Source organism: Neofelis nebulosa, chromosome X (assembly GCF_028018385.1).
Source record: "Neofelis nebulosa isolate mNeoNeb1 chromosome X, mNeoNeb1.pri, whole genome shotgun sequence".
In the NCBI taxonomy this organism is placed as follows: Eukaryota; Metazoa; Chordata; class Mammalia; order Carnivora; family Felidae; genus Neofelis; species Neofelis nebulosa.
In genome coordinates this window covers 14750812-14777433 of record NC_080800.1, presented here as the reverse complement: position 1 = coordinate 14777433, position 26622 = coordinate 14750812, and the positions used below count along the sequence as shown (strand labels likewise).

General features: G+C 38.9%; 1 protein-coding gene across 9 annotated transcripts in view; it reads left to right on the top strand.

Moving 5' to 3' along the window:
- The window catches only part of SCML2 (Scm polycomb group protein like 2), a 104382-nt gene that overhangs the window by 31049 nt on the left and 46711 nt on the right, over nucleotides 1–26622 (top strand). For 8 of the 9 annotated variants that reach the window (XM_058712808.1, XM_058712810.1, XM_058712806.1 and 5 more), the window contains 4 exons: nucleotides 80–150; nucleotides 1029–1263; nucleotides 5099–5187; nucleotides 12874–13117. In XM_058712808.1, the coding sequence (XP_058568791.1) occupies nucleotides 80–150; nucleotides 1029–1263; nucleotides 5099–5187; nucleotides 12874–13117 (639 nt within the window). Of the gene's footprint in view, nucleotides 1–79; nucleotides 151–1022; nucleotides 1264–5098; nucleotides 5188–12873; nucleotides 13118–26622 lie in introns of those variants that run through there. The other variant, XM_058712812.1, reaches the window with a different exon arrangement.

Here is a 26622-nt window from a genome sequence, read left to right as displayed (position 1 = left end):
TAAAGTCCATTTTACTCCTGAAAGTTAGTCTATATATTATATATACTAAAAAACCTATTTGATGCATTTTTCCCCCCAGATGAGTTCCACTGGGAAAATTACTTGAAAGAGACTGGATCTTTGGGTGCTCCTTCAGAGTGTTTCAGACAGGTATGCCCAAATTCTGTAGAAGTTGTATATATTAACGTGAACTGTTAATTTGTTGAAGGATGTTTGTGCGATTGTTAGATTCTAGTAGTGCGAAGAGGTAGTGGGGATTGTGGTAGTGCCACTTAAGGGGCAGATGGTATCTTTGCATTTATTCATTAAGAAGTTACTCTACGTCAGGTATACTAAGCCCTCATGACTGTCCATCTGGAGGGGGAGACAGACATGTAAAAAGTTAATTATGAAAATATGATAACTGTACTGCGAGTGCTCACAGAAGAGATGGTATCTGAGATGGTTGGAATGAGGGCAGAGATATTCCAGGTAGAGAGAACATCCAAAGCAAAGGCACATGGGTGTAAAAGAACCCGAGTGTTGAGGGATGGCATGGGTGGCTGGAGCACAAAGTGGGTAGAGGTGATAGTGTAGAAATAAAGTTAAAGGTATGGGGGCTTTTAAACTGTACTGAGGACTTGCACTTAAGCAGGGGTGAGCTGCCAGTTGGTTTATTTCAAGGGGAATGGCCTAATCAGATTCTTATTTTAGAAAGCCTCTCAGGGTGCCTTTTAGAGGGTGTATTTGAATTGCCTGGAAGTGGGCAGAGGAGTAAGACCAGCAACGAGCAGGGTTTTTATGCTTCGTGTCAAGCCAAGGAGAGGATTTGGAGATCTTTTCCTTGACCCTTATAGTTCTTTTGCTTACCATCTGCTATGACTGGTACTTAAAACATTTATTGAGTATTGTGGTAACATAACTGACCATTTGTTTTTCTTACAGTTGATACATTTTAACAAAACTGTGTGTGTGTGTGTGTGTGCGCTTGTGCGTGCGTGCACGTGTGCATATGCATGGATGTAATATATACATATATATGTATGCAGTCTAAGGTTCCACCAGCTAATGAATTCAAAGTTGGCATGAAATTGGAAGCCCATGACCCTCGCAATATGACTTCAATATGTGTAGCCACGGTCGTCGGAATTACTGGTGCCAGGCTACGTTTAAGACTGGATGGTAGTGACAACAGAAATGATTTTTGGAGGCTTGTTGATTCTCCAGACATACAGCCTATTGGGACATGTGAAAAGGAAGGGGACTTACTTCAGCCTCCACTGGGTAAGAATAAACAGTTTTTAAAATAGCGTATTCTTACTAATGTAACATTCAGTAGAAATAGTTTTAAGTGGCCTTATTTTTTAAAGATTTTATTTTATTTTTTAAAGTTTATTTATTTATTTTGAGAGAGTGTGTGGACACGAGCAGGGGAGGGCAGAGAGAGGGAGAGTGAGAACCCCAAGTAGGCCCTACACTATCAGTGTGGACCCCAGTGTGGGGCTCAAGCCCAGGAACCATGAGACAATGACCTGAGCCAAAACCAAGAGTAGGATTGTCAACTGACTGAGCCACTCAAGAGCCCCAAGATTTTATTTTTAAGAAATCTCTACATTGATCATGGGGCTCGAACTCATAACCCCGGGATCAAGCGTTCCCTGCTCTACTGACTAAGTCAGCCAGGTGCCCCTGAAGTGGCCTTTTAGAAATCTCTTCTAGGGATTTTTGCAAATAGATGTCAGGTGGTTCCTGTGGAGAATGTATGAGAGAGGAACTCTGTAGCCTATGTTACAGAGTTTCACTTAAATACACATGTGGCATATATATGTATGCTGAAGGTTCCCCACTCCAGGGCAATACATATGCTGTCTTCAAACTTGAAATGTCAGAAACAGCACTACTAGGTTACACATGCAGATTCAGAAACCCTTCTGGGGGAGAAGTTTGTAGCATTTGTTACAAGTTATTCTTTCCTTATTATTGTCCACTGAGCCATTTAGCATTTTCACCATGGGGATGAGCACAGGGGAAGAGTATGATTCCACATCCAGACTCCAGTTTCAACTTTGAAAATTTCATTATATCTACAATGGGAGGAAATCATAGTGAAAGGAGTAAGGGTCTTTAGGACTTTGAAAAGGAAGAGATTGTTGGAACTTTAGAAGCAAAGGTTTTAAAAAGCTGTCAAGTTTGAGTTTTTAAAAGGTAAAAAGTAGGTGACTCCAATTTGGGGCAAAATAGTTCACTCTTAATATTTAGATGTACTCTGATATTCTGTAGAAAATAAATGATTTCCTTTATTCTGCTATCTGTGAGTGAATGGTGGATATTGGTTTTTGTTTCTTCTTTACAATGCTGAAAATGAAAATTCTCTGTTGTAAAGGAAAATGAGGAGATGGATTTTTTTTTGGTCTCCTACTAGTTAAAAATTCCCTGAGAACCCAAAATTTAAGATATTAATAATAACCACTCTTGGGGTGCCTGGCTAGCTCAGTCGGAAGAGCATGAGACTCTTGACCTGGGGTTTGTGAGTTTGAGCCCCATGTTAGGTATAGAGATGATTTAAAATCTTTAGAAAAAAAAAATAACCACTTTTTTAGCAATATATTTTTATACTTTCCTTGCTCTAGTTGTTAATCATTCCTAATTTGGTTTAAAATGTTTTAAAAAAAACTAATTAGAGATGTGTTCTTCCAAGACGGTGGTTTAGGGTGTGTGTGTGTTTTCTGCTTTTTGCCTTCTTTCTTCATATCACTTATGTTTTTTGTTTACTCTTCTCTCTTAAATCATACAGAATTCTATAAGAGATAGAAGTGTAAATCTGAGGCTTAGTGCTTCCCTACTGGGATTTGATTTCTGTTTACAAATGGTAATATGTTTTTGTATTTAAAGGAAGCACAGCTATTGTGATTGTCAGCATTTCAAACACATAGCCAGATTTATGATCATTCCTTTTTCAAATTACTTTTAGAGTTTATTTTTATTAATTAAAAATATCAAGTACATAGTAGTACATGCTGATTGATAGATATTTTGGTAGTACATGTTAAAAACACACAAGTTTTGCCAGTCTGCTCATTAGGTGTTTTGAATAGTTTCGTTTCCATTTTAATATAACACAATTTACTTGGTTTTCTTCTTTTAAAGATTATTTAAACCTTAAAGGTTATTATTTAAAAGAATTTTTAAAGTTTTAGCATACAAACAGAAGAGTATACACATCATAAGTGTACAGCTTATAAATGAACACATCTATGTATAACCATCACTCAAATCAAGAAACAGAACATTATCAGCACCCCAGAAACCCCACTCCTCCTGATCTCCAGTTATAAACCTCCCATTCCCAAAGGTACCCTTGCCTAGACTTCCTAACATTATAGATTAGTTTTATCTGTGTTTGAATTTTTATTTTATGTATGTATGTATTTATTTTTAGGTTTATTTTGAGAGAGAGAGAGCACACACAAGCAGTGTAGTGACAGAGAGAAAGGGAGAGAGAGAGAATGCCAAGCAGGTTCCGCATGGCTAGCTCAGACCCCGATGAGGGCCTCGAACTCAAGAACCATGAAATCATGACCTGAGCCAAAACTAAGAGTTGGATGTTTAACTGACTGAGCAACCCAGGAGCCCCTGTGTTTGAATTTTTATATGCACTTTCATCTATTTTTGTCCTTTTAATCTATGTTTGACTTTAGGCAATTAAAGAATTAAGAAAAATGTCAAGTTAAGGTGATGGTGATGATAATGATTGCGTGATAGAAGAGGATAAGATAGGGGTTAAGAAAAAGGCATAAGGACCAGAGAACAACTGTTATGCAATATTCTAACCATAATGTGGCAAATCCATGTTGTGGATGATTATTTATTAGATATCACTAATAATACTGATTTATTATAAAGGAGTATATAATAAATCTCCCCGTTCCCCATTTTTTTTCCTAACAACAATTATTTTCCCTGGTCAATTAAGGAGATTTTGGTGCAGGATTATTATAGAGTAACTTTCTGTCTGAACTTTTTTGCATGTTTTATCCTATTGATGGACCCAGTGCCAGTGATTGCCAGTGATTCATATGCCTCCCTATCTTAATGCACGTATTCATCAGGAATGCATGCCAAGTTCTCTTTAATTCTGGCATCAGGGCAGGCAAATGTTGCATGAAACAGATTGCCCCCAGAAAGCAATAAAACTAGCAGACCTCTCTACTCCCTGTTGCACATGGCAGATGCTGTGATATCCACCATTAATTGATGAGATCTCCAAAAAAGACACCTGTTGAGTCTCTTTTGATTGCATCTGATACAAATTCTAAGATCGTGTTTAATGTGTATAAAGATTGCTAAAGTGAGAGCTATCTTTTTTACTAACATATTGTATAAAAAATTTCAAATACAGAAAAGGTGAAAGAATTTTACAGTGAACACCCACATAGCCATTACCTAGATTCTACCATTGTCATTTTCCATACTGGCTTTATCACTTACTTGTGTATCTGTCCTTCTGTCGATTCATCAATCCATCTTATTTTTAAATGCATTTATTGATGTCAGTACATTTCCCCTAAATACTTAAGCATACATATCAGTAACTGGAGTTCAGTGTTTATTGGCAGTTTTTTAAGATTTTGAGGTGAAATTTATATACAATGAAATGCACCATCCTAAGTGTACGTTTGCTGAGTTTCACAGAAAACTGTCTTTTTTTGAAAGGAAAATGAGGCAGGGACTCTGAGGAAAAAGAGGCTGGAAGTCTTTTGCAGCCTTTGCCGTGCTTGTGTGGCTATTAGTGGGGACTGGACGCTCTTCTGGGTTTTGCCTTGGGTCACCCATAGTATTATGGCCCATTCCTAAAGTACTTATGTGTATGTTGGTGAACTCAAGCTAGTGGCTTTTCTAAAATGAGAGTTTCTACCCCTACTGTAGCATTGTTGCCAGATAGTACAGGGGTACAGTAGAACTTATTGGAGGGTGCATCTGCTCCTCTGGCCTATTTTCTGGGTTTCTTGGTAAGCAAATAATTCTCTGGAGAAGAATGTTAAACAAAACCTATTTTTTATACCATCTTGCTATAATATCACAGGAAGGCTTTTTCATGCTGATTTATTTTATAAAATAGGATACCAGATGAATGCGTCATCTTGGCCAATGTTCCTCTTAAGAACCCTGAATGGATCTGAAATGGCACCTGCAACATTGTTTAAGAAGGTAAGAAAGATGTTATAAAAAGCTTCCATCAGGGTGCCTGGGTGGCTCAGTCAGTTGAGCTTTTGACTCTTGATTTTGGCTCAGGTCATGATCCCAGGGTTGTGGGATCGAGCCCCATGTCGGGCTCTGCGCTGAACATGAAGCCTGGTTAAGATTCCCTCTCTCTCTCTCTCTCTCTCTCTCTCTCTCTCTCTCACCCCATCTCCCATTCTTCCATTCTCCTCTCTACCTCTTTCCCCTGCTCATGCCCGCATGCTCACTCGTGCGCTGTCTCTCTCTCTCTCTCTCTCTCTCTCACTCGCTCGCTCTCTGTGGTTTTATTGTTTTGATAGGAGCACTTAAATGCCCACAAACTGGGTAGCTTAAACAATAGAAATTTAATTTTTCGCAATTCTGGGAGCTAGAAGTCCAAAATCAAAGGGCCATCAGGGTTGGTTTTTGGTGAGGCCTCTTTCCTCAGCTTATAGATGGCTACCTTTTTGCTGTGTCCTCACATGGCCTCTCCTCTGTGCATGTGGGGAAGGGGAGGTATCTCTGGTTTCTCTTACTCTTATAAGGACACCAGTCCTATTGGATTAAGGCCCCACCCTTAGGACCTCAGTTAACCTTTGTTACCTCCTTAAAGGCTCTGTCTTTAAATAAAGTGACTTTGGGTATTAGGGCAAATTTATGAATTTGGGAGGACACCATTCAGTTCATTCCAGTGGCTTAAACAACAGAAATTTATTTTCTTACAGCTTTGGAGGTTCAAAGTCTGAGATCAAGATGTCAGCAGACTTGGTTTCTTTTGAGGCCTCTCTCCTTGACTTTTAACAATCAGTGTGTCTGTGTCCTACTTTCCTCCTCTTGGATTAGGGCCCACCCTAATAACCTCGTTTTAACTTAATTACCTCTTTAAAGACCCTGTCTCGAAATGAAATCACATTCTGAGGTACTGGGGGTTAGGATTTAAACATGAGTTTGGCTGGGGTGGGGGACACAATTCAATCCATAACAGCAAGTCATAAAAAAGTCTTAATTATAATCACTCACTAGTCAAAATGAATTTGTACTCTCTTTCAAGACCTTAGATATGAAACGAGTGCTCTACTAGAAGCAAATATTCATTGCTATTTTTTATTTGCCTTCAGAAGTGGAGCTTCCCCTCACTTTGCTGTATTAGTCATCCTTTGACATTGGAGAAAATGATGATAGGCCAAAAACCCACTTGAAAGTTAGAGAGATTTTGTTTCAGAAGTAAAAGAATGTTAAAAACAGTCATCAGAAAGAATTTGTTATAAGGAAATATTTGTTATATAACAAAAGAGGGAAAATTCCAAAAATAGTTTATGCTCTTGAGAAAATGTTGAAAAAGTACACTATGTTAAGAAACAGTGAATAAAAGCCAACTTTTAGTTAAATTATGGGTCAAAATATTTCTTTCTCACCCTGCGTCCTGATTGTTTTCTCAGTCAAATTTTATTGCAATTATTCATATCAGGGGATGCCTGGGTGGTTCAGTCAGTTGAGCACCCAATTCTTGATCTCAGCTGAAGTCTTGATCTCAGGGTCATGACTTCAAGCCCCACTTTGGGCCCCCTGCTGGGCATGGAGCCTACTTAAGAAAAATAAAACAAGGTAAACAATTATTCATATCAAGAATGGTAAATGTTGTAGTTTTTTTTTTTTTTAATTATTCAATAGTTCTATACATTTCTCAGTGCTGATTATCAAGGTAAGTGTACTCTTGTGGTGCCTGGGTGTCTCAGTCCTTTATTTTTATTTTTATTTTTTTTAAATTTTTTTTTTTTTTTTCAACGTTTTTTATTTATTTTTGGGACAGAGAGAGACAGAGCATGAACGGGGGAGGGGCAGAGAGAGGGAGACACAGAATCGGAAACAGGCTCCAGACTCCGAGCCATCAGCCCAGAGCCTGACGCGGGGCTCGAACTCACGGACCGCGAGATCGTGACCTGGCTGAAGTCGGACGCTTAACCGACTGCGCCACCCAGGCGCCCCTGTCTCAGTCCTTTAAATGTCCAACTCTTGATTTTGGTTCAGGTCACAGTCTCACAGTTTGTGACTTTGAGGCCCTTGTCTGGCTCTGCACTGATAGCGCAGAGCCTGCTTGGGATTCTCTCTCTCCCTCTCTCTGTGCCCCTCCCCCATTCTAATGCACATGTGCTCTCTCTCTGTGTCTTTCAAAAATAAATAAATAAACTTAAAAAAAAGAGAGATAGTTTGGAGCGCCTGGGTGGCTCAGTGGGTTAAGCGTCTGACTTCAGCTCAGGTCATGATCTCATGGTTTGTGAGTTCCAACCCCATGTGGGGCTCTCTGCTGTCAGCACAGAGTGGGCTTTGGATCCTCTGCCCTCCTTCTCTCTGCCCCTCCCCCACTCACATGCCCTCTTGAGTGTGCACGCCCTCTCTGTCTCTCAGTCAAAAATAAACTCTAAAAAAGAAAGTTTAAAGATAAGTGTACTCTTTTTTAGGTTTATTTATGGGGCCCCTGGGTGGCCTTAAGTATACTTAAGGGTTAAGTATCTGACTTTGGCTCAGGTCATGGTCTCACAGTTTGTGAGTTTAAACCCCACTCTGGGTGAGCTCAAACCCTGTTCCAGGCTCTGCACTCTCCCTCTCTCTTTGCACCTCGTGGGACTCTTTCTCTCTCCCTCTCTACCCCTCGCTCACTCCCACTGTCTCTCAAAAGTAAATAAATAAAAAGTTTATTTTTTTGAAAGAGAGGGAGAGAATAAGCACAAGTAGGGGAAGGGCAGAGAAGGAGGGAGGGAGGGAGGAAGAGAGAAAGAGAATTCCAAGCAGGCTTCTCACTGTCAGCACAGAGCCAGATGCAGGGCTTGAGCTCACAGTGAGATCATGACCTGAGCTGAAATCCAGAGTCAGATGCTTAATCAACTGAGCCACTCAGGTGCCCCAAAATAAATTTATTCTTAATCCCCTTTATCTGTTTAGCCCCTCTCCCCACCCATCTCCCCTCTGGCAACTACCAGTTCTCTGTTTAAGAGTCTGTTTTTTTGTTTGTCTTTTTTTTTCTTTGTTCGTTTGTTTTGTTTCTTAAATTCCACATGAGCGAAATCTTACAGATTTCTTATGGACTCTCCTGCTTTAGGGCCGTGGCCCTGGCTGTTCTCTGTCTGGAGTACTCTTCCTGTAGGTAACTGTGGTTAATAATCACCTTTAGGGTTCTGCTCACTTGTCCCCTTCCATTTGAGGTTTGTTCTGATTACCCTATTTAAAGTTTTGCACAAAACCCTCCCTTACATTTTTCTCTGGATCTCACTCTGCTATATACTTCCTTTTATTGAATAGCACTTATCATTTCTTTTTTAAAAAAAAATTTTATTTATTTATTTTGAGAGAGAGAGAGAGACAGAGACAGCGCAAGTGGAGGAGGGGCAGAGAGAAAGGGAGAGAGAGAATTCCAAGCAGGCTCTGCACTCACGCCACTCGGCACTTGGGGCTTGAACTCATGAAACCGGGGGATCATGACCTGAGCTGAAACCAAGAGTCAGATGCTTAACTGACTGAGCCACCCAGGCACCCTGCACTTAACATTTCTAACATAGAGTATATTTTGCTTGTATTGTTGTTTCTCGTCTTTCTCTTTACTAGCAGGTGAGTACCACAAGGATGGGATTTTTGTCTATTTTGCCACTTAATGTATATCTGGAGCCTTCATTAGTGTCTGACACTTAGTAGGCACTTAGTAAATATTTGTGAATCAATAAATGAAGTTTAAAGGACTAGAATTTTTGATGAGGTCAAAGAAGTAGTTGATTAAAAGTAAGGAAGTAGAAGTTAACGATAGGAGTTTGTGGTCGGTCAGAGGTAGACTCTGGGAATACAGCTATAAATAAGACAGTAAAAAAACTGTCCTTATGGGGCTTGCCTTCTAGCTTGGGAGATGGATAATAAACCATACAAAATAAAGTATATATTATGTTTGATAGTTGTACATGCTAAGGAAAAGGGAGGCCTTAGAGTCTGTGGGATATGAAAAGAAATAGCCTTCAAGGAGAAGTGTATTGTAGGTAGATAGGCAAGGAGAGAGATTAAAAGAGTATTCTTTACTAGTCATCTTCTAGGAAAGAATCATTTTTTTTTCTCACAGTAAAAAAGAATGGGTCCTTGTTTATTTTAGCTATTGCTTTCATAAATTATATCTTTTTTTTTTTAATAAGCTCTGTGCCCAAGGTGGGTCTTGAACTCACAACCCCGAGATTAAGAGTCACATGTTGTACCAACCAAGCCAGCCAGGTCCCCCTAACAAATTATATCTTTGTGTTTAGGAAGTCATTCAAGAACTGATGATGACAAACCATATTCTTTAAAAACATTTAAGGGGCGCCTGGGTAGCTCAGTCAAGCGTCTGATTCTTGATTTTGGCTCATGTCATCTCACAATTTGTGAATTTGAGCCCTGCATTAGGCTCATGCTGACAGTTCAGAGCCTGCTTGGGATTCTCTTTCTCCTTCTCTTTCTGTCTGCCCCCACCCCAAAATACATAAACTTAAAAAAAAATTAAAACATATAAACATAAAGCAACCTTATATTATTACCTTTTGTGGACAGCAGAGGGTACTATTTTGCCAGTTATCTAAATCTGGAGGTAGCTTGTTTTGAGATAAAACCCTCTCATTTATTTACGAAAAAGAGTAGTCCCTTTGATTTTTTTTTTTTTAATTTTTTTTTTTTAATGTTTTTTATTTATTTTTGGGACAGAGAGAGACAGAGCATGAACGGGCGGGAGAGGGGCAGAGAGAGAGGGAGACACAGAATCGGAAACAGGCTCCAGGCTCCGAGCCATCAGCCCAGAGCCCGACGCGGGGCTCGAACTCACGGACCGCGAGATCGTGACCTGGCTGAAGTCGGACGCTTAACCGACTGCGCCACCCAGGCGCCCCCCTTTGATTTTTTAAGAAAATAAATATTTGTTTTCTTCCAGAGCTCTGTTTATTTGTATGGCTATACATATGTAAGTAACTTTGATAGAATATTCGTGAAATTTAGAAGAATTAATAAACAGTGTAAAAATCTTCGGAGAATAAATTGCATTTTGTCCATTATCATTGTCTGGTTTTTGTTACTTGTCAGTTAATAGTGGCATTGATGACATACTGTCACATTTGGGATATCTTTTTAAATTATACATTTGAATCTTAAAATTCTGTTTCTCTGCTCATTCCTGTCTTCTGTTTTGTAGCAGAAAATGTATATTGCCATTTGAACTTAGTTTGCTTTGCTACAGAAAGTCTTATTGTTATTTGGTTATTTGACAGTATAAGGGCCTAAGAAACTTCTGTGTGCTTTGAATGTTTTCTCCATTCTGTGAATGTGTAGGACAAATTTATCAACTGCCAAAGTTATCCTTTGTTAAATCCACCTCCCTCTTTTCCTTCCATATGTAGTAACAGTTAGCTGACCTTTAGCCCCTTCATGAAGTGGCAGTATGTAACTTTGCTTCTTATTTACCAGCATCTTATTTATCAAATACCTTTGATCTTTGACCAAGCTAACTTTTGCCCTGCTGACTTTAGGGTGTTTTTTAAGAATCAAGTTAAGATTATGTAATTAAAAGGACTTTGAAGGCTAATAATTAAGGAACTTACAAGACTTCAGAGGTATAAAGGATATCACTGGAAAAGCACAGGACGATGAGATGGGTTTAGAGGGGGCATTTAAAAAAGAAATCAACCTACCAGATATGTGTTTAAATTATATCTTGGTGAAAGAATTACTTGAATTACTTGAAAGCTTGTTTACTGTTCTTCAGGTGATTACTTGGTTAATTCATTTTTTAAAAATCTTGTTGAGTACTCTGCTGGAAATAGCAATATGAATAAGATGTATCTGCTTTTGAGAATCCCTTGGTCTCAGAGGAGTGAACACGTTTCAAGGGTAGTTTAGCAGTTGAAGGCAAGAGCATCTTCTTTGAGGGGGCCTAGGAGTGGGCAGGAGTTGGCCAGGGAAGCCTTAAGGAGACCAGAAGAGCTGGGCTTTGAAGTAGATCAGTTGGAGTTGTCCAGGCAGATGATGTGGTAGGATGTTCCAAGGAGTTGTCTGCCTATGTGTAAGATCCAGCTCCTGCTCTCATATTTATGGTGTATTCTTAGGCAATCATGCATCAATTTCATCATCTATAAAATGGGAATAATAATTGCATTGACTTTATAGGGTTGTGAGAATTAAAACATTTAGAAGTGTGCCTGGCATATACTGAACAACTGAGGGCTAACTTTTAATGTTGTTACGAGATTCTAGAGATCTAGGTGATAGAATTGGCAGGTTGTAGTCTTTGAATGTGAGTGTTAAGGGGAATATTATGCATCTGGCCTGGTGGTTCTCAGCCTTGGATGCACATTAGGATCACCTGGGGAATTAATATGTGCTAATGCCTGGGCCCCATCCCAGACAAATTAAATCAAAATCCTGGCTGTGGGGTCCCAAGTGATTTTGAAGTTCAGTTGGACTGATAACCCCTGGTATAGGGCTTTTTCCAGGCTTCTGGCTTGAGCAACTGGGTTAATGATGGTGCTATTTATTTACTGTGATAAAAACCAAATTGGAAGAAAAGCTGTTACTTTTAACATTGCACTTAGGCTTTCTAAGAATCCTGTTAGCATTTGCATGCTTTAAATTTTGGTAACTAAAGTATGCTTTTTTAAATATTGGTTTCTGGGGGTGCCTGGGTGGCTCAGTCGGTTAAGCGGCCGACTTCGGCTCGGGTCATGATCTCACGGTCCGTGAGTTCGAGCCCCGCGCCGGGCTCTGTGCTGACAGCTCAGAGCCTGGAGCCTGTTTCAGATTCTGTGTCTCCCTCTCTCTGACTCTCCCCTGTTCATGCTCTGTCTCTCTCTGTCTCAAAAATAAATAAACGTTAAAAAAATTTTTTTAAATATTGGTTTCTGGATTGGATATCATAAATGACCCCAAGCTATATGACTTTCATGTTCTTGTGTCTGCCATAAAACTTGGAGGTTTTTTAATTTTTGTATGTTGTCTGGTGCTGTTCCTTTTCGTTTTCTTTTTTTTTTTTAAGTTTATTTATTTTGAGAGAGAGAGAGAGAGCAAGGGAGGGGCAGAGAGAGAGGGAGAGAGAATCCCAAGCAGGCTCCGCACCATCCACATGGAGCCCAGTGTGGGGCTTGAACTCATGAACCATGAGATCATGACCTAAGCCAACGCCAAGAATTGGGCTTTTAACTGACTGAGCCATCCAGGCACCCCTTTTTCTTTGGACTTACCAACTTGCAACATACCCTGTAATTTACACATTAATTGGGTTTGTTTGATTCCCTCATTTAAAATTTCTTGTTGGTTTCTTCTCTCTTTTTCCCTCACCTGCACCCTGATCACTACTACCACAGCCGCTAGAAGGTAAGTTCCACCAGAGTAGGGATCTTCGATATTTTTTGTTCACCAGCGAATCCTAAATTTCTGGTACCTAGTATATAACACCTATTTCTTAAATGAATAAATGAATTACTATCAGTTTGGGTTTGTTTCCTTCCATGTTCTTGGTTCTGCTCCAGAGTAAGTAAGATGTTGTAGAGCAGAGTTTCACAGAGATCTCTGACACCTGTTTTCATGGAGTTTAATTTTTGGTTGATAAGGGTTGTAAGAATACAATTGAGCAAATTCTTCTTATTGCATCTTAACAAAAACTTTTTTTTAATGTTTTGGTAGGAACCACCAAAGCCACCTATAAATAATTTCAAAGTGGGAATGAAGCTTGAGGCCATAGATAAAAAGAACCCTTATATGATCTGCCCTGCAACGATTGGAGATGTCAAAGGAGATGAAATTTACATCACATTTGATGGCTGGAGTGGAGCTTTTGATTATTGGTGCAAGTACGATTGTCGAGATATTTTCCCAGTTGGGTGGTGTCACCTGACAGGAGATGTATTACAACCACCAGGAACTCAAGGTAAGATAATAAGTAACTATGTATTTTTTAAATTTTATTGAAGTTAGATATAACTGCTATTGGCATTGAGGTTAGGACTTCATGCTCAACTGGAGCAGCAGACAGAATAGTGAGGGCCCTGTCTAGGCTCGAGAACTACAGGTAGAAGAAGGTAATAATTACATTTCTTGAGGGCCAACTCAGCATCATAATCTGAATTGACAATCCACATTGGAGAATATGGACAAGCTACAAGTCACACTTGGACCATTGAAGTCTAGTTACTGTAGCCATTTTGGGGTGCTTAGCTACCTTTGTAGTTGATATTTCAATTTAAAATTACACATAGTATTCCACTATTTATATCTCAGATCGCTTTCATTTTTTTATTATTAAAAAAAATTTTTTTTAATGTTTATTTATTTTTGAGAGAGAAAGAGAGAACAGGGAAGGGGTAGAGAGAGAGGGAGACAAAGAATCTGAAGCAGGCACCAGGCTCTGAGCTGTCAGCACAGAGCCTGACCCAGGGCTCAAACCCACAGACCACGAGATCATGACCTGAGCTAAAGTCAGATGCTTAACTGCCTGAGCCACCCAGGCACCCCTCAAAGATAGTTTTTAAAAGGTTAGGCTTAACTGTTATATATATGTTTTGCACACTTTAGGTCAATTTTTGCAAGTCACGTTGATACTTTGATAGTCTTTTTTTAATTAAAAGTTTTTAATGTTTGTTTATTTTTGAGAGAGAGAAACAGAGTGCGAACAGGGCAGGGGCAGAGAGAGCGAGCGACACAGAATCCGAAGCAGGCTCCAGGCTCTGAGCTGTCAGCACAGATCCTAACGCAGGGCTCCAACCCACAAGCTGTGAAATTATGACCTGAGCCAAAGTCGGAGGCTTTACTGACTGAGCCCCCCAGGCACCCCAATACTTTGATAGTCTTAAGTAAAATCTCCCTGTCAATGAAAATTTTATGCTATGGAAGCCATCATAAATTAATATGTTATTATAGTCAGGTGTTTATCAGTTGTAATGCTGTGCTTCCTAAGTTGAATACTATGATCATCTAGATGTTTTCTTTCAGAGAAAAATCATCAAAATATTGAGGCTCCTCAGTGACTCTCCCAAGGGCTTAGAGATGCCTAAACTGGTCTTCTGTGATGGAATAACTGCTGAGATATAAGTGGGATCTAAGCAAAGCACCTAATCATCTATCTAAGTTAAATATAAAATTAATAGAATCAAATGTAAACATACTTAAAATTTCTCCAACTAAAATTTATTTATTTGTACCATAAAAAAAGAAAGATGAGTGTAGAAAATGAGTAATGTGTGCCAGACAAGAGCAATGGCTAGATAAAAGCATATAGCCATATTCTTGTAACTGCTGTTAGAATCTTCTATGATTTGGGACTCTTAACACATCCCATTATATTACAATACTACATACCATAGTGTCCGTTTTATTAGGTACTTATTTTACCAGTTCCATGCTGCCATAATTCTAGGAAGCAGATATTAATGGCTGATTTTTGTGAAATGTAGTATGCTATAGATCTGTATGTATATGATGCTGAGGCAGTCTCTGCCCTCAAGGAGTTTACCTTCTAGTGGAAGACAGATGAATGGAGGGATAGACTTTAAAATAATATTAGAATTAGCAATGCAAAAGTAGAATTGTATGCTAGATACAAAAGTGACCCAGACATCCAGTCTGTTTAGGCTGGAGGGAAAGGTGGTTGGGTAAAGGAAAGCCTCACAGAAAGATACATGATGTGAGTATTAAGAGAAGGAGTTTGCCAGGCAGAAAGGAGATAAAGGTAGGGTGGACACATCACAAAGGTATAAAATTGCACAGTATATCCTGAAAACTAGGGAGTTCAGTTTGGGACATGGTAACTTCGGAATGTGTGGCCAAGAATGCTGTAGTCTTCCACCCTCTGGTTTCCCTTTTTTTCTTAGTAACACAATTCAGCTACCTAACATGAAGACTATACTTACAGCCTCCCTAGCAGTTACATATGACCGTGAGACTAAGTCCTGGTCAATGAGATAAAAGTACAGGTCATATGTTCTACTTCCAAGAAGTGTATTAGAGATCAATGTACCTTTCTCTATTCTATCTTCCTGCTTCTATCCTGCTGCTAGGAATGTGCTTGTTTTGGGTGGAGTTCCATCTTGAACCATGAAATGGGACCATATTCTAGGCATAGTGGAGTGGAAAGCAGAAAGGAGCCAGAGTCCCTGAGAATTTTGTGGAGCAGAATTTTCATACTGGCCTCTTCCAGACTATTATTTTATTTATTTATTTATTTATTTATTTATTTTAACAAATTTTTTAGTGTTTATTTATTTTTGAGAGAGTGAGAGCATGAGCAGGGGAGGGGCAGAGAGAGAGGGAGATACAGGATCTGAAGCAGGCTCCAGGCTCTGAGCTGTCAGCATGGAGCCCGATACAGGGCTTGAACCCAGGAGCTGTGAGATCATGACCTGAGCTGTAGTCTGACGCTTAACCAACCAACTGAGCCACCCAGGTGCCCCTTCTTACTGTTATTTGAGAGAAATAAACTTCTGTGTTGTATAAACCAATATTCTTTTAGGTTTTTCTGTTATCATTAGCTGAACTTAATCCTAACTAATTCAGAGTAACTTTACGACATTGGATAGCAGCGAATGCAGGTATGGAGCCTGAATGAGATAGATCTTAATTGACAAAGCAGGTTTGAGAGTCATCATGCTCATTCAAATAAATACTCTGTATCAGGTGGGATTATAGGTACTGGCAGTGGCCGGGAGTGGAGGTAGGCAGCTACACATCCAATTAATAGCAGTAAGGGGGGAAGTTTTGGGTGTGTGTTTTTTTTTAAGTTTATTTATCTATTTTGAGAGAGCAAGAAAGTGTGAGTAGGGGAGGGACAAAGACAGGGGGAGAGAGAATCCCAAGCAGGCTCCATACTGTCAGCATGGGGCCCAACTCAGGACTCGAACCCACAAACCATGAGATCATGACCTGAGCCGAAGTTGGACACTTAACCAACAGTCACCCAGGCACCCTGGGTGTGGTTTTAATTGTGCATGTGTAACAGGTAGAAGAGGATTAAGGACAGAACCTTGTGAGTAAATATTTAAGACAATTCTCATACTTGAATCACCTGGTAGGCAGAGCTTATTCAAAGGCTGATGCTCTGGGGGCACCTGGGTGGCTCAGTCGGTTAAGCGTCCGACTTTGGCTCAGGTCATGATCTCATGGTTTGTGGGTTTGAGTCCCGCATCGGGCTCTGTGCTGACAGCTCAGAGCCTGGAGCCTGCTTCAGATTCTGTGTCTCCCTCTCTCTCTGCCCCTCCCCTACTTGCACTCTGTCTCTCTATGTCTCAAAAATAAATAAACATTAAAAAAAAAAAAAACAAAGGCTGATGCTCTGGAGCTCATACCCAGGGGTTCTGAATCAGTAGGTCCGGAGTGGGATTCAGGTGTTTCAATTGCACTTGGTTTGAGGCTCACCCTTTGAGAAACACAAAAATAAAGGGTGAGTAGAAGATAGAAATCAATTTAGGGCACTGAGAAGAGAAGAGCTCATTAGTGGTCTTAAAAACATGGTTACTAGGCTACTTTGCAAAGCCAGACTTAAAAAGCTGTGTAAATAGGAGATGCAAAGTGTTTTTTAAAAAATGTGGTTTCACAGATACTTTGTGAGATCTGCCTCCTCTGTCCTTTACCCCACTAGACATTTCACTAAAGTGAATTTTAGAAACCTTACCTCAGTTTATATTCCTTTACCCTCCCCCATTCATCATATAATCTTCTTAAGTATTTCCTCTGCATTCATCGAGAATGGCATTGGACAGTGGTAAGATTTTTGTTAAACCATTGAACATAATTTAAAAACTCCAGAGAAGGAAAGTATTGTATTTACCCACAGTTTTGACATTTCAGTTCTTCCTGATGTCCTGTCTGTACTAAGACAGTAAAAGGAACTTAAAATACCCACTTACTCCCTTCAAATTCATGTGGTTACTGTTGTATATTTTAATTAGTTACATCTTTTACAGGAATCCTATTAGCTATTATTATTATTCATATAGTCAGTATTTGTTGAGACTCATGAGCATATTGAAAATGTTCTTTATTATTCATTCCTTTTTAGTATCTCAGACCTTTCGTTTGAGAGTAATTTTCTTCTGTCTGAGGTAGATTCTTCAGATTTTTCTTTAGTGAGGGGTCTGCTAGTGGCATGCCCTCTCAGTTTATGTTCATCTGGATATGTCATTTCAACTCCTCTCTTGAAAGATATTTTTTCAAGGTGTAGAATTCTAGAGTGACAGCCATTTTCTTACAGGACTTTGAAGATCGCATTCTTTTACCTTTTGGTTTCCGTTGCTTTTTAGAATTTAACCGTCAGTCTAATATTTTTCCTCTGTAATCTTTAATTTTTGCTCTAATTACTTTAGTATTTTCACATCATCTTTGGTGTTTTGCAGTTTTACTCTGATACTTCTAGGTGTGGGTTTTGTTGAATCTTGATATCTTGGCGAAACCACACATGCAGATGATGAGTTGTTTATTTTGATGTATGAGAAATTTAAAATTTTTGATGTTCTATTTTAACTGTTTTATCATCATTACGGATTTCAAATGGCACAAATAATTTGACATTATAAAGCACTTTTCATGACTGCATTTTGAATGCAAATAACTCAAACCATGTTAAAGTAGAACTTGGAAACATTAGAATAGAAACACAGATGTGCCCACTGATGCCACATTCTGTTTTGTAAAGATTCACAGGTGTCCCCAGAAGAACCTTAGGATTCTGGGCAAAGTATGGTTAAAGATTGTTAGTTGAGGGACGCCTAAGTGGCTCAGTTAAGCATCCACCTCTTGATTTCAGCTCAGGTCATGATCTCACATTTCATGAGTTCCAGCCCTGAGTCAGGCTCCGGGCTGACAGCGCGGAGTCTCTCTCCCTCTCTCTGCCCCTCCCTGACTCGTGTGCTCTTTCTCTCTCTCTAAAAATAAAATAAATAAACTTTAAAATAAAAGGATTGTTAGTTGAGGGGTGCCTGGGTGGCTCAGTTGGTTGGGTGTCCAACTCTTGATTTAGGCTTGGGTCATGATCTCATGGTTCAGGACCTTGGGACCTGGGTTGGGCTCCGTGTTGACAGTGCAGAGCCTGCTTGGGATTCTCTCTGTCTCTCCTTCTCTTGCTTCCCCTCCCCCACTTGTGCTCTCTTTTCTCTCTCAAAATAAATAAATAAACATAAAAAAAGATGATACTCACCCAAAGACATTGCATAAATGATTCATTTTGATTTTTCCCAAGCATTGGTTATTCATTACATAGGTTAATACAGTTACTACTATACTTACACAAGGTGAAATACTTATATTTCTCTTTGAGTAGAGAGTTATTTGTATACTCTCTGAGTAGAGAAAACAGTTACTTTAGCCAATACAACATTAAGTGACAGCTGTAATATAAAAATACCATTTCTTTTTTTTTTTTAAGTTTATTTCTTTATCTTTTTTTTTTTTTTTAATTTTTTTTTTTTCAACGTTTTTTATTTATTTTTGGGACAGAGAGAGACAGAGCATGAACGGGGGAGGTGCAGAGAGAGGGAGACACAGAATCGGAAACAGGCTCCAGACTCCGAGCCGTCAGCCCAGAGCCTGACGCGGGGCTCAAACTCACGGACCGCGAGATCGTGACCTGGCTGAAGTCGGACGCTTAACCGACTGCGCCACCCAGGCGCCCCAGTTTATTTCTTTATCTTAAAAGAGAGCACGAGCTGGGGAGGGGCAGAGGGAGAGAGAGAGAGAGAAAGAGAGAAATAGAGAAAATCCCAAGCAGGACACGTGCCATCAGCGCAGAGCCCAACATGGGGCTTGAACTCACGAACCGTGAGATCATGACCTGAGCTGAAATCAAGAGTTGGATGCTTTAACTGACTGAGCCACCCAGGCATCTCTAAAAATATCATTTTTTTTAGATGTAATGTGATACATTCTTAAAATCATAATACTTTAAAATTATTTTTATTATTTTTAATATAACAGGTTTTTTCTAATATAAAAAGTAATGCTCAAACCGAAAAATTCAGAAAAGCATGCAGAAAAAACCATGGCAAATAATTTGATCTGTATTTGGCCTCATACTGCTTTTTCTTCTTTTTGTCTTACACATAATAGCTTTAGAACATACACATGGTCAAATCAAAGAAATGTTGAAATATGTTATGGTACAGTTATTCCTTAGAATAATATAGAATCATTTAGAAGAATGAGAGGATTCCTGTTTACTAAGAAAGATAGCTCTCCAGGATGTATTAAGTGAAAAAAGCAACCCCCAAAATCCATACAGCATAATGCCAAATCAAAACAAAACAAATATGTATTTCTATATGTAACTGTAGATGTATGTATGTACATACATAGAAAAGATTTGAAAGGCTGTATTATCAAATCTGTAGGAGTGATTATATCTGGAAAGATGTGTTGGGTAGTAAAGGGAACTTCTGCTTTTATCTGTGGCTTTTTTTTAAAACAAGAATGTATTTGTAGGTTACATTTGTACTTTAAAATAATTAATAATTTTGAAAAAAGATTATTTTGCATTTTCTAGTTTCCTCTCTAACTTTTTTGTAATATATTGTGATTGTGTTCCCATATAAAGTATATCCCTACAAATTTGATTTTATTTCTATGTTGTATTACATCATATGGCTGTACCCTAATTTATTTAACCAAACTTTTATTTTGTTTGACATAGATAATGTGATGAATATATCTTTGCATATCTCTGATTATTTCCATAGAATGTTTGCTGGGTTAGGGGATATGTTTCTAAGGGTGAAAAAATTTTATTTATTTATTTATTGGTTGAAATTCTTATTTTTAATATTCAAGTTAATATACAATGTGGTCTTGGCTTCAAGAGTAGAACCCAGTGATTCATCTCTTACATGTGACATCCAGTGCTCATTCCAAAAAGTGCTGTCCTTAATGCCCGTCACCCTTTTAACCCATTCCCCATCCACCTCCCTTCCAGCAACCCTCAGTTTGTTCTCTGTATTTAAGAGTCTCTTAAGGTTTGCCTCCCTCTCTGTTTTTATCTTATTTTTCCTTCCCTTCCCCTGTGTTCATCTGTTGAGTTTCTCAAATTCCACCTATGAGTGAAATCATATATCATCTGTCTTTCTCTAACTTATTTCGCTTAGCATAATACCCTCTAGTTCCATCCATGTTGTTGCAAATGGCAAGATTTCATTCTTTTTCATTGCCGAGTAGTATTCCGCGCGTGTGTGTGTGTGTGTGTGTGTGTGTGTGTGTGTGTGTGTGTATTTCATTGTGTGTGTGTATATGTATACATAATATATATATTATATAAAACATATATTCCAGTGTACGTATGTATACACACACACACATTTATATATATATAACACATCTTCCTTATCCATTCATCAGTTGTTGTTGGACATTTGGGCTCTTTCCACAATTTCGTGATTGTTGATAGCACTGCCGTAAACATTGGGTGCATGTGCCTCTTTGAATCAGCATTTTTGTATCCTTTGGATAAATTCCTAGTAGTGCAATTGCTGGGTTGTAGGGTAATTCTGGTTTTAATTTTTTGAGGAACCTCCATACTGTTTTCCAGAGTGGCTGCACCAGTTTGCATTCCCACCAATATTTCAAAAGCATTCCCCTTTTTTCCACATCCTCACCAACATCTGTTGTTTCCTGAGTTGTTAATGTTAGCCATTCTGACAGGTGTGAGGTGGTATCTCATTGTGGTTTTGATTTGTATTTGCCTGATGATGAGTGATGTTGAGCATCTTTTCATGTCTGTTTGCCATCGGGATGTCTTCTTTGGAGAAGTGTCTATTCATGTCTTCTGCCCATTTCTTTACTGGATTATTTGTTTTTTGGGTGTTGAGTTTGGTAAGTTCTGTATAGATTTTGGATACTAACCCTCTATCTGATATGTCATTTGCAAACATCTCCCATTCTGTCAGTTGCCTTTTACTTTTGTTGATTCTTTCCTTTGCTGTGCAAAAGCTTTTTATTTTGATGAGGTCCCAGTAGTTCATTTTTGCTTTTATTTCCCTTGCCTCTGGAAACATGTCAAGTAAGAAATTGCTGCAGCTGAGGTCAAAGAGGTTGCTGCCTGTTTTCTCCTATAGGATTTTGATGATTTCATGTCTCACATTTAGGTCTTTCTCACATTTTGAATTTATTTTTGTGTATGGGGTAAGAACGTGATCCATATCATTCTTCCTTCATGTCACTGTCCTGTTCTTCCAGCACTATTTGCTAAAAAGACTTTTTTTTTTCCGTTGGATACTCTTTCCTGCTTTGTCGAAGATTAGTTGGCCATATATATGTGGGTCCATTTCTGGGTTCTCTATTCTATTCCATTGATCTATGTGTCTGTTTTTGTGCCAATACCATACTGTCTTGATGATTACAGTTTGGTAATACAGCTTACAGTCTGGAATTGTGATGCCTCCAGCTTTGGTTTTCTTTTTCAGGATTGCTTTGGCTATTTGGGATCTTCTGTTGTTCCATACAAATTTTAGGGTTGTTTGTTCTAATTTGGTGAAGAATGCTGGTGTTATTATGACAGTTATTGCATTGAGTGTATAGACTGCTTTGGGTAGTATCAGCATTTTAACAATATTTGTTCTTCCAGTCCATGAGCATGGAACGATTTTCTTCCATTTCTTTGTGTCTTCTTTGATTTCTTCTATAAGCTTTCTATAGTTTTCAGTGTACAGATCTTTTACCTCTTTGGTTATGTTTATTCCTAGGTATTTTATGGTTTTTGGTACAATTGTAAGTGGGATCGATTCTTTGATTCCTCTTTCTGCTGCTTCATTATTGGTGTATAGGAATGTAACCAATTTATGTACATTGATTTTATATCCTGTGACTTTGCTGAGTTCATATATAACTTCTAGTAGTTTTTTGGTGAAGTCTTTCGGGTTTTCCATGTAGAGTATCATGTCATCTGAGAATAGGGAAAGTTTGACTTCTTCTTTGCCAATTTGGATGCCGTTTATTTCATTTTGTTGTCTGATTGCTGAGGCTAGGACTTCCAACACTATGTTAAACAGCAGTGGTGAAAGTGAACATTCCTGTCATGTTCCTGATCTCAGGGGAAAAGCTCTCAGTTTTTCCCCATTGAGGATGATAATAGCTGTGGGTGTTTCATATATAGCTTTTATGATGTTAAGATGTGTTCCTTATCCCGACTTTCTTGAGGATTTTTATCAAGAAAGGATGCTATATTTTGTCAAATGCTTTTTTCGCATCTATTGACAGGATCATATGGTTCTTATCCTTTTCTCTATTAATGTGGTGTATCACGTTGATTGATTTGTGAACATTGAACTAGCCCTGTATCCCAGGAGCGAATCCCACTTGATCATGGTGAATAATTCTTTTAATGTACTTTTGAATTTGATTTGTTAGTATCTTATTGAGAATTTTTGCGTCCAGGTTCATCAGGGATATTGGCCTGTAATTCTCCTTTTTAGTGGGGTCTTTGTCTGGTTTTGGAATCAAGGTAATGCTGGCTTCATAGAATGAATTCGGAAGCTTTCCTTCCATTTATATTTTTTGGAACAGTTTGAGAAGAATAGGTATAACTCTGCTTTAAATGTCTGGTAGAATTTCCCCTGGGAAGCCATCTTGTCCAGGACTCTTATTTGTTGGGAGCTTTTTCTTTTTAGTTTTTTAAAAAAATGTTTATTTATTTTTGAGGGGGAGAGCACAAGCAAGGGAGGGGCAGAGAGAGAGAGAGAGAGAGAGAGAGAGAGAGAGAGATAATGAATGAATATCAAGCAGGGTCCACACCGTCAGCATAGAGCCCGATGAGGGGCTCAAACCCACAACTATGAGATCATGACCTGAGCTGAAGCCGGACACTTAACTGACTGAGCCACCTAGGCGCCCCTGTTGGGAGATTTTTGATAACTGTTTCAATTTCTTTGCTGTTTTTAGGTCTGTCCAAATTTTCTGTTTCTTAGCATTTGAGTTTTGGTAGTGTGTGTCTAGGAATTTGTCCACTTCTTTCAGATTGTCCAGCTTGTTGGCATATAATTTTTCAGTGTTCTCTTATAATTGTTTGGTTGTGATCTCTCTCCTCTTTAATTCATGATTTTATCTGTTTGGGTCCTCTTTTCTTTTTGAGAAGTCTGGCTAAGTGTTTATCAATTTTGTTTATTCTTTCAAAAAACCAGCTGTTAGTTTCATTGATCTGGTTTTTTAAAATTTTATATCATTTATTTCTGCTCTAATATTTATTATTTCCCTTCTTCTCTTGGCTTTGGGCTTCATTTGCTGTTCCTTTTCTAGCTCCTTTAGGTTTAAGGTTAGGTTGTGTATTTGGGACCTTTCTTCTTTTTTAAAAATATTTTTTAACATTTAGTTTTTTAGAGAGTACGTGCACACACAAGTGGGGGAGAGGCAGAGAGAAGGAGACAGAGGATCTGAAGCAGGCTCCACACTATGAGTACAGAGCCTGATGTGGAGCTTGAACTCATGTACTCTGTGAGATCATGACCTGTACTGAAATCAAGATTTGGCTGTTGAACCAGCTGAGCCACCCTGGCGCCTCTCTTCGTTCTTGAGATAGGCTTGAATTGCAATGTATTTTCCTCTTAGGACTGCCTTTGCTGCATCTCAAAGAGTTTGGACTGTTGTGTTTTCATTTTCATTTGTCTCCATGTATATTTAAAATTTTCTTCTTTAATTTCCTGGTTAACCCATTCATTCTTTAGTAGGATGTTCTTTAACTTCCATGTATTTAGGTGCTTTCCAAATTTCTTGTGGTTGATTTCAAGTTTCATAGCATTGTGATCTGAAAATATGCATGGTATGAGCTCAATCTTTTTGTACATGTTAAGGACTGTTTTGTGACCCAATATGTGGTCTGTTTTGGAGAATATTCCATGTGCACTCGAGAAGAATGTGTATTCTGCTTTAGGATGAAATGTTCTGAATATATGTTAGGTCCATCTGGTCCAATGTGTCATTCAGAGGTGTTTCCTTATTGATTTTCTGCCTAGATGATCTGTCCATTACTATAAGTGGAGTATTAAAGTCTCCTACAGTTACAGTATTACTATCAATAAGTTTGCTTGTGTTTCATTGATTTATATATTTAGGTTTTCCACATTGGGGGCACAAATATTTACAATCGTCAGCTCTTCTTGATGAATAGACCCCTTAATTATCATATAATGCCCTTCTTCATCTCTTTTTATAGTTATTGTTTTAAAGTCTGGTTTGTCTGATATAAGTATGGCTAATTCTGGCTTTCTTTTGATGTCCATTAACATGAGAGATGGTTCTTTATCCACTAACATTGAATCTGCAGGTGTCCTCAGGTCTAAAATGAGTCTCTTGTAGGCAGCATGTAGATGGATCTTATTGTTTTATCCATTCTGATACCCTATGTCTTTCGATTGGGGTATTTAGTCCATTTACATTCAGAGTGAGAAAAATATGGATTTAGTGCCATTGTGTTATCTGTAGGTTTTATGTTTGTGGTCATGTCCTCTGGTCCTATTTAGTCTTTGCTGCTTTCCACTCAGAGTCCCCCTTAGGATCTCTTGCAGGGCTGGTTTAGTAGTCATGAACTCCTTTAGTTTTTGTTTGTCTGGGAAAGTCTTTATTTCTCCTTCTATTCTGAATGACAGCCTTGCCAGAGAAAGGATTCTTGGCTGCATATTGTTTCTATTCAGTACGTTGGTTATTTCCTGCCACTCCTTTCTGACCTGCCAAATTTCAGTGGACAGGTCTACTACTACCCTTATGTGTCTACCCTTGTAGGTTAAGGCCCATTTGTCCCTAGCTCCTGTCAGAATTCTCTCTTTATCTTTGTATTTTGCCAGTTTCACTATGGTATACCATGGTGTTGACCTGTTTTTGTTGATTTTGAAGGGAGTTCTCTGTGCCTCTTGGATTTGGATGCCTGTTTCCTTCCCCAGATTAGGAAAGTTCTCAGCTATGATTTGTTCAAATAAACCATGTGCCCCTTTCTCTCACTCTTTCTGACACTCCTATGATACGGATATTGTTTCATTTCATGGAATCACTTAACTCTCTAATTTTCCCCTTGTCATGTAGTAATTTCCTTCCCCTCTTTTTTTCAGCTTCATTATTTTCCATAATTTTGTCTTCTGTTTCACCTATTCTCTGCTTCTTGCATCCTCACTGTACTTATATCTAGTTTATTTTGCATCTAGAATTTTTTAATTCATCCTGACTAGTTCTTAGGTCTTTAATCTCTGCAGCAAGAGTTTCTCTGGTATCATCTATGCTCTTTTCAATCCCAGCTGTTAGTCATATGATGGTTATTCTAAGTTTTTGTTAAGATATATTGTTTATATCTGTTTTGAGCAAGTTTCTGTGATTTCTTCTTGAACTTTGTTTTGGGGAGAATTCTTCTGTTTGGTCATTTTGGCTACGTTTCTGTCTTTTGCGTTTTAAAAGCTTGTTATGTGTCCTGCACCTGAGAGTACTACTATATTAAAAAGGGGTAATAACGCTGTCCAGAGTTTGGTACTCCAGGAAGTGTTTCTGGTGTATGTTGCATGCACTCTGTTGTTGAATTTTGGCTGCTCTACCCCACTGGTCAGTGCTCTGCAGAGCTCCTCCTTGCTTTTAGTGGTGGAGTGTTTGGACCTTCAGCTAGGTGTGCTTTGATTTATTTGTTGAAGTAACCCTGGGGGGAGAAAAAGGAAAGGGAGGGGGGAAGCCTGCTTACATAAAAAGAGAAAAATGAAAGGGGAGAAAAGAAATACAAACAGAGAATCAAAAAACTATAAGGCTAAATCCAGAGAAAGAGAGAGGAAAATGAAGAAGAAGAAAGAGGGTGGAAAAAGAAGAAAATAAAAATACCTGATCAAAAAAAATATATGATAAGAATTGACCAAAAACAAGTCAGAAACTATGAGCCTGATCCAAAAAAAAAAAAAAAAGAAGAAGAGGGAGGAAACAAATATGAAATGACATGAAATAAAATAGTAAAGAAAAAAAAACAAACAGAAACAGTTGTCTGTTGGTGCCTGGGACTTGTGACTATGCTGGTGTGGAGAGGCCAGCTGCATTGGGTCAGTCAGTCTTGCCCCAATAAATCATCAGTTGCCAGGCACGGGGTCTTGGGGTTTGGCTTAAGCAGGTCCCATCTCCACTGGGGGCCCCTGTGCTGCTCTCTGAAGTCCCACCCTGTTGATGTCAGGGAGAAAAAGGTCAACACCCCAATCTCTCCTCCCCTTACTGGATATCTCAACCCATGCTGATAGAATAGTGAGGGCCATCAGCTTGCCCTGCTCCACAATTCTCTGCCTTCTAGGTACTCAGCTGGGATTCAGAACTCCAGGTCTTAACGGACCCAGCCCAGTGTGGCTCCTCTCCCCTGTTCTGGAGTAGAGCCACTCTGTGTGATAAACCCTCTTCCCAAAGTACTCTGGGAAGGGGACTGTTCTCTCCCAGTGTTCCTCTGAGATCGCTACACCATGC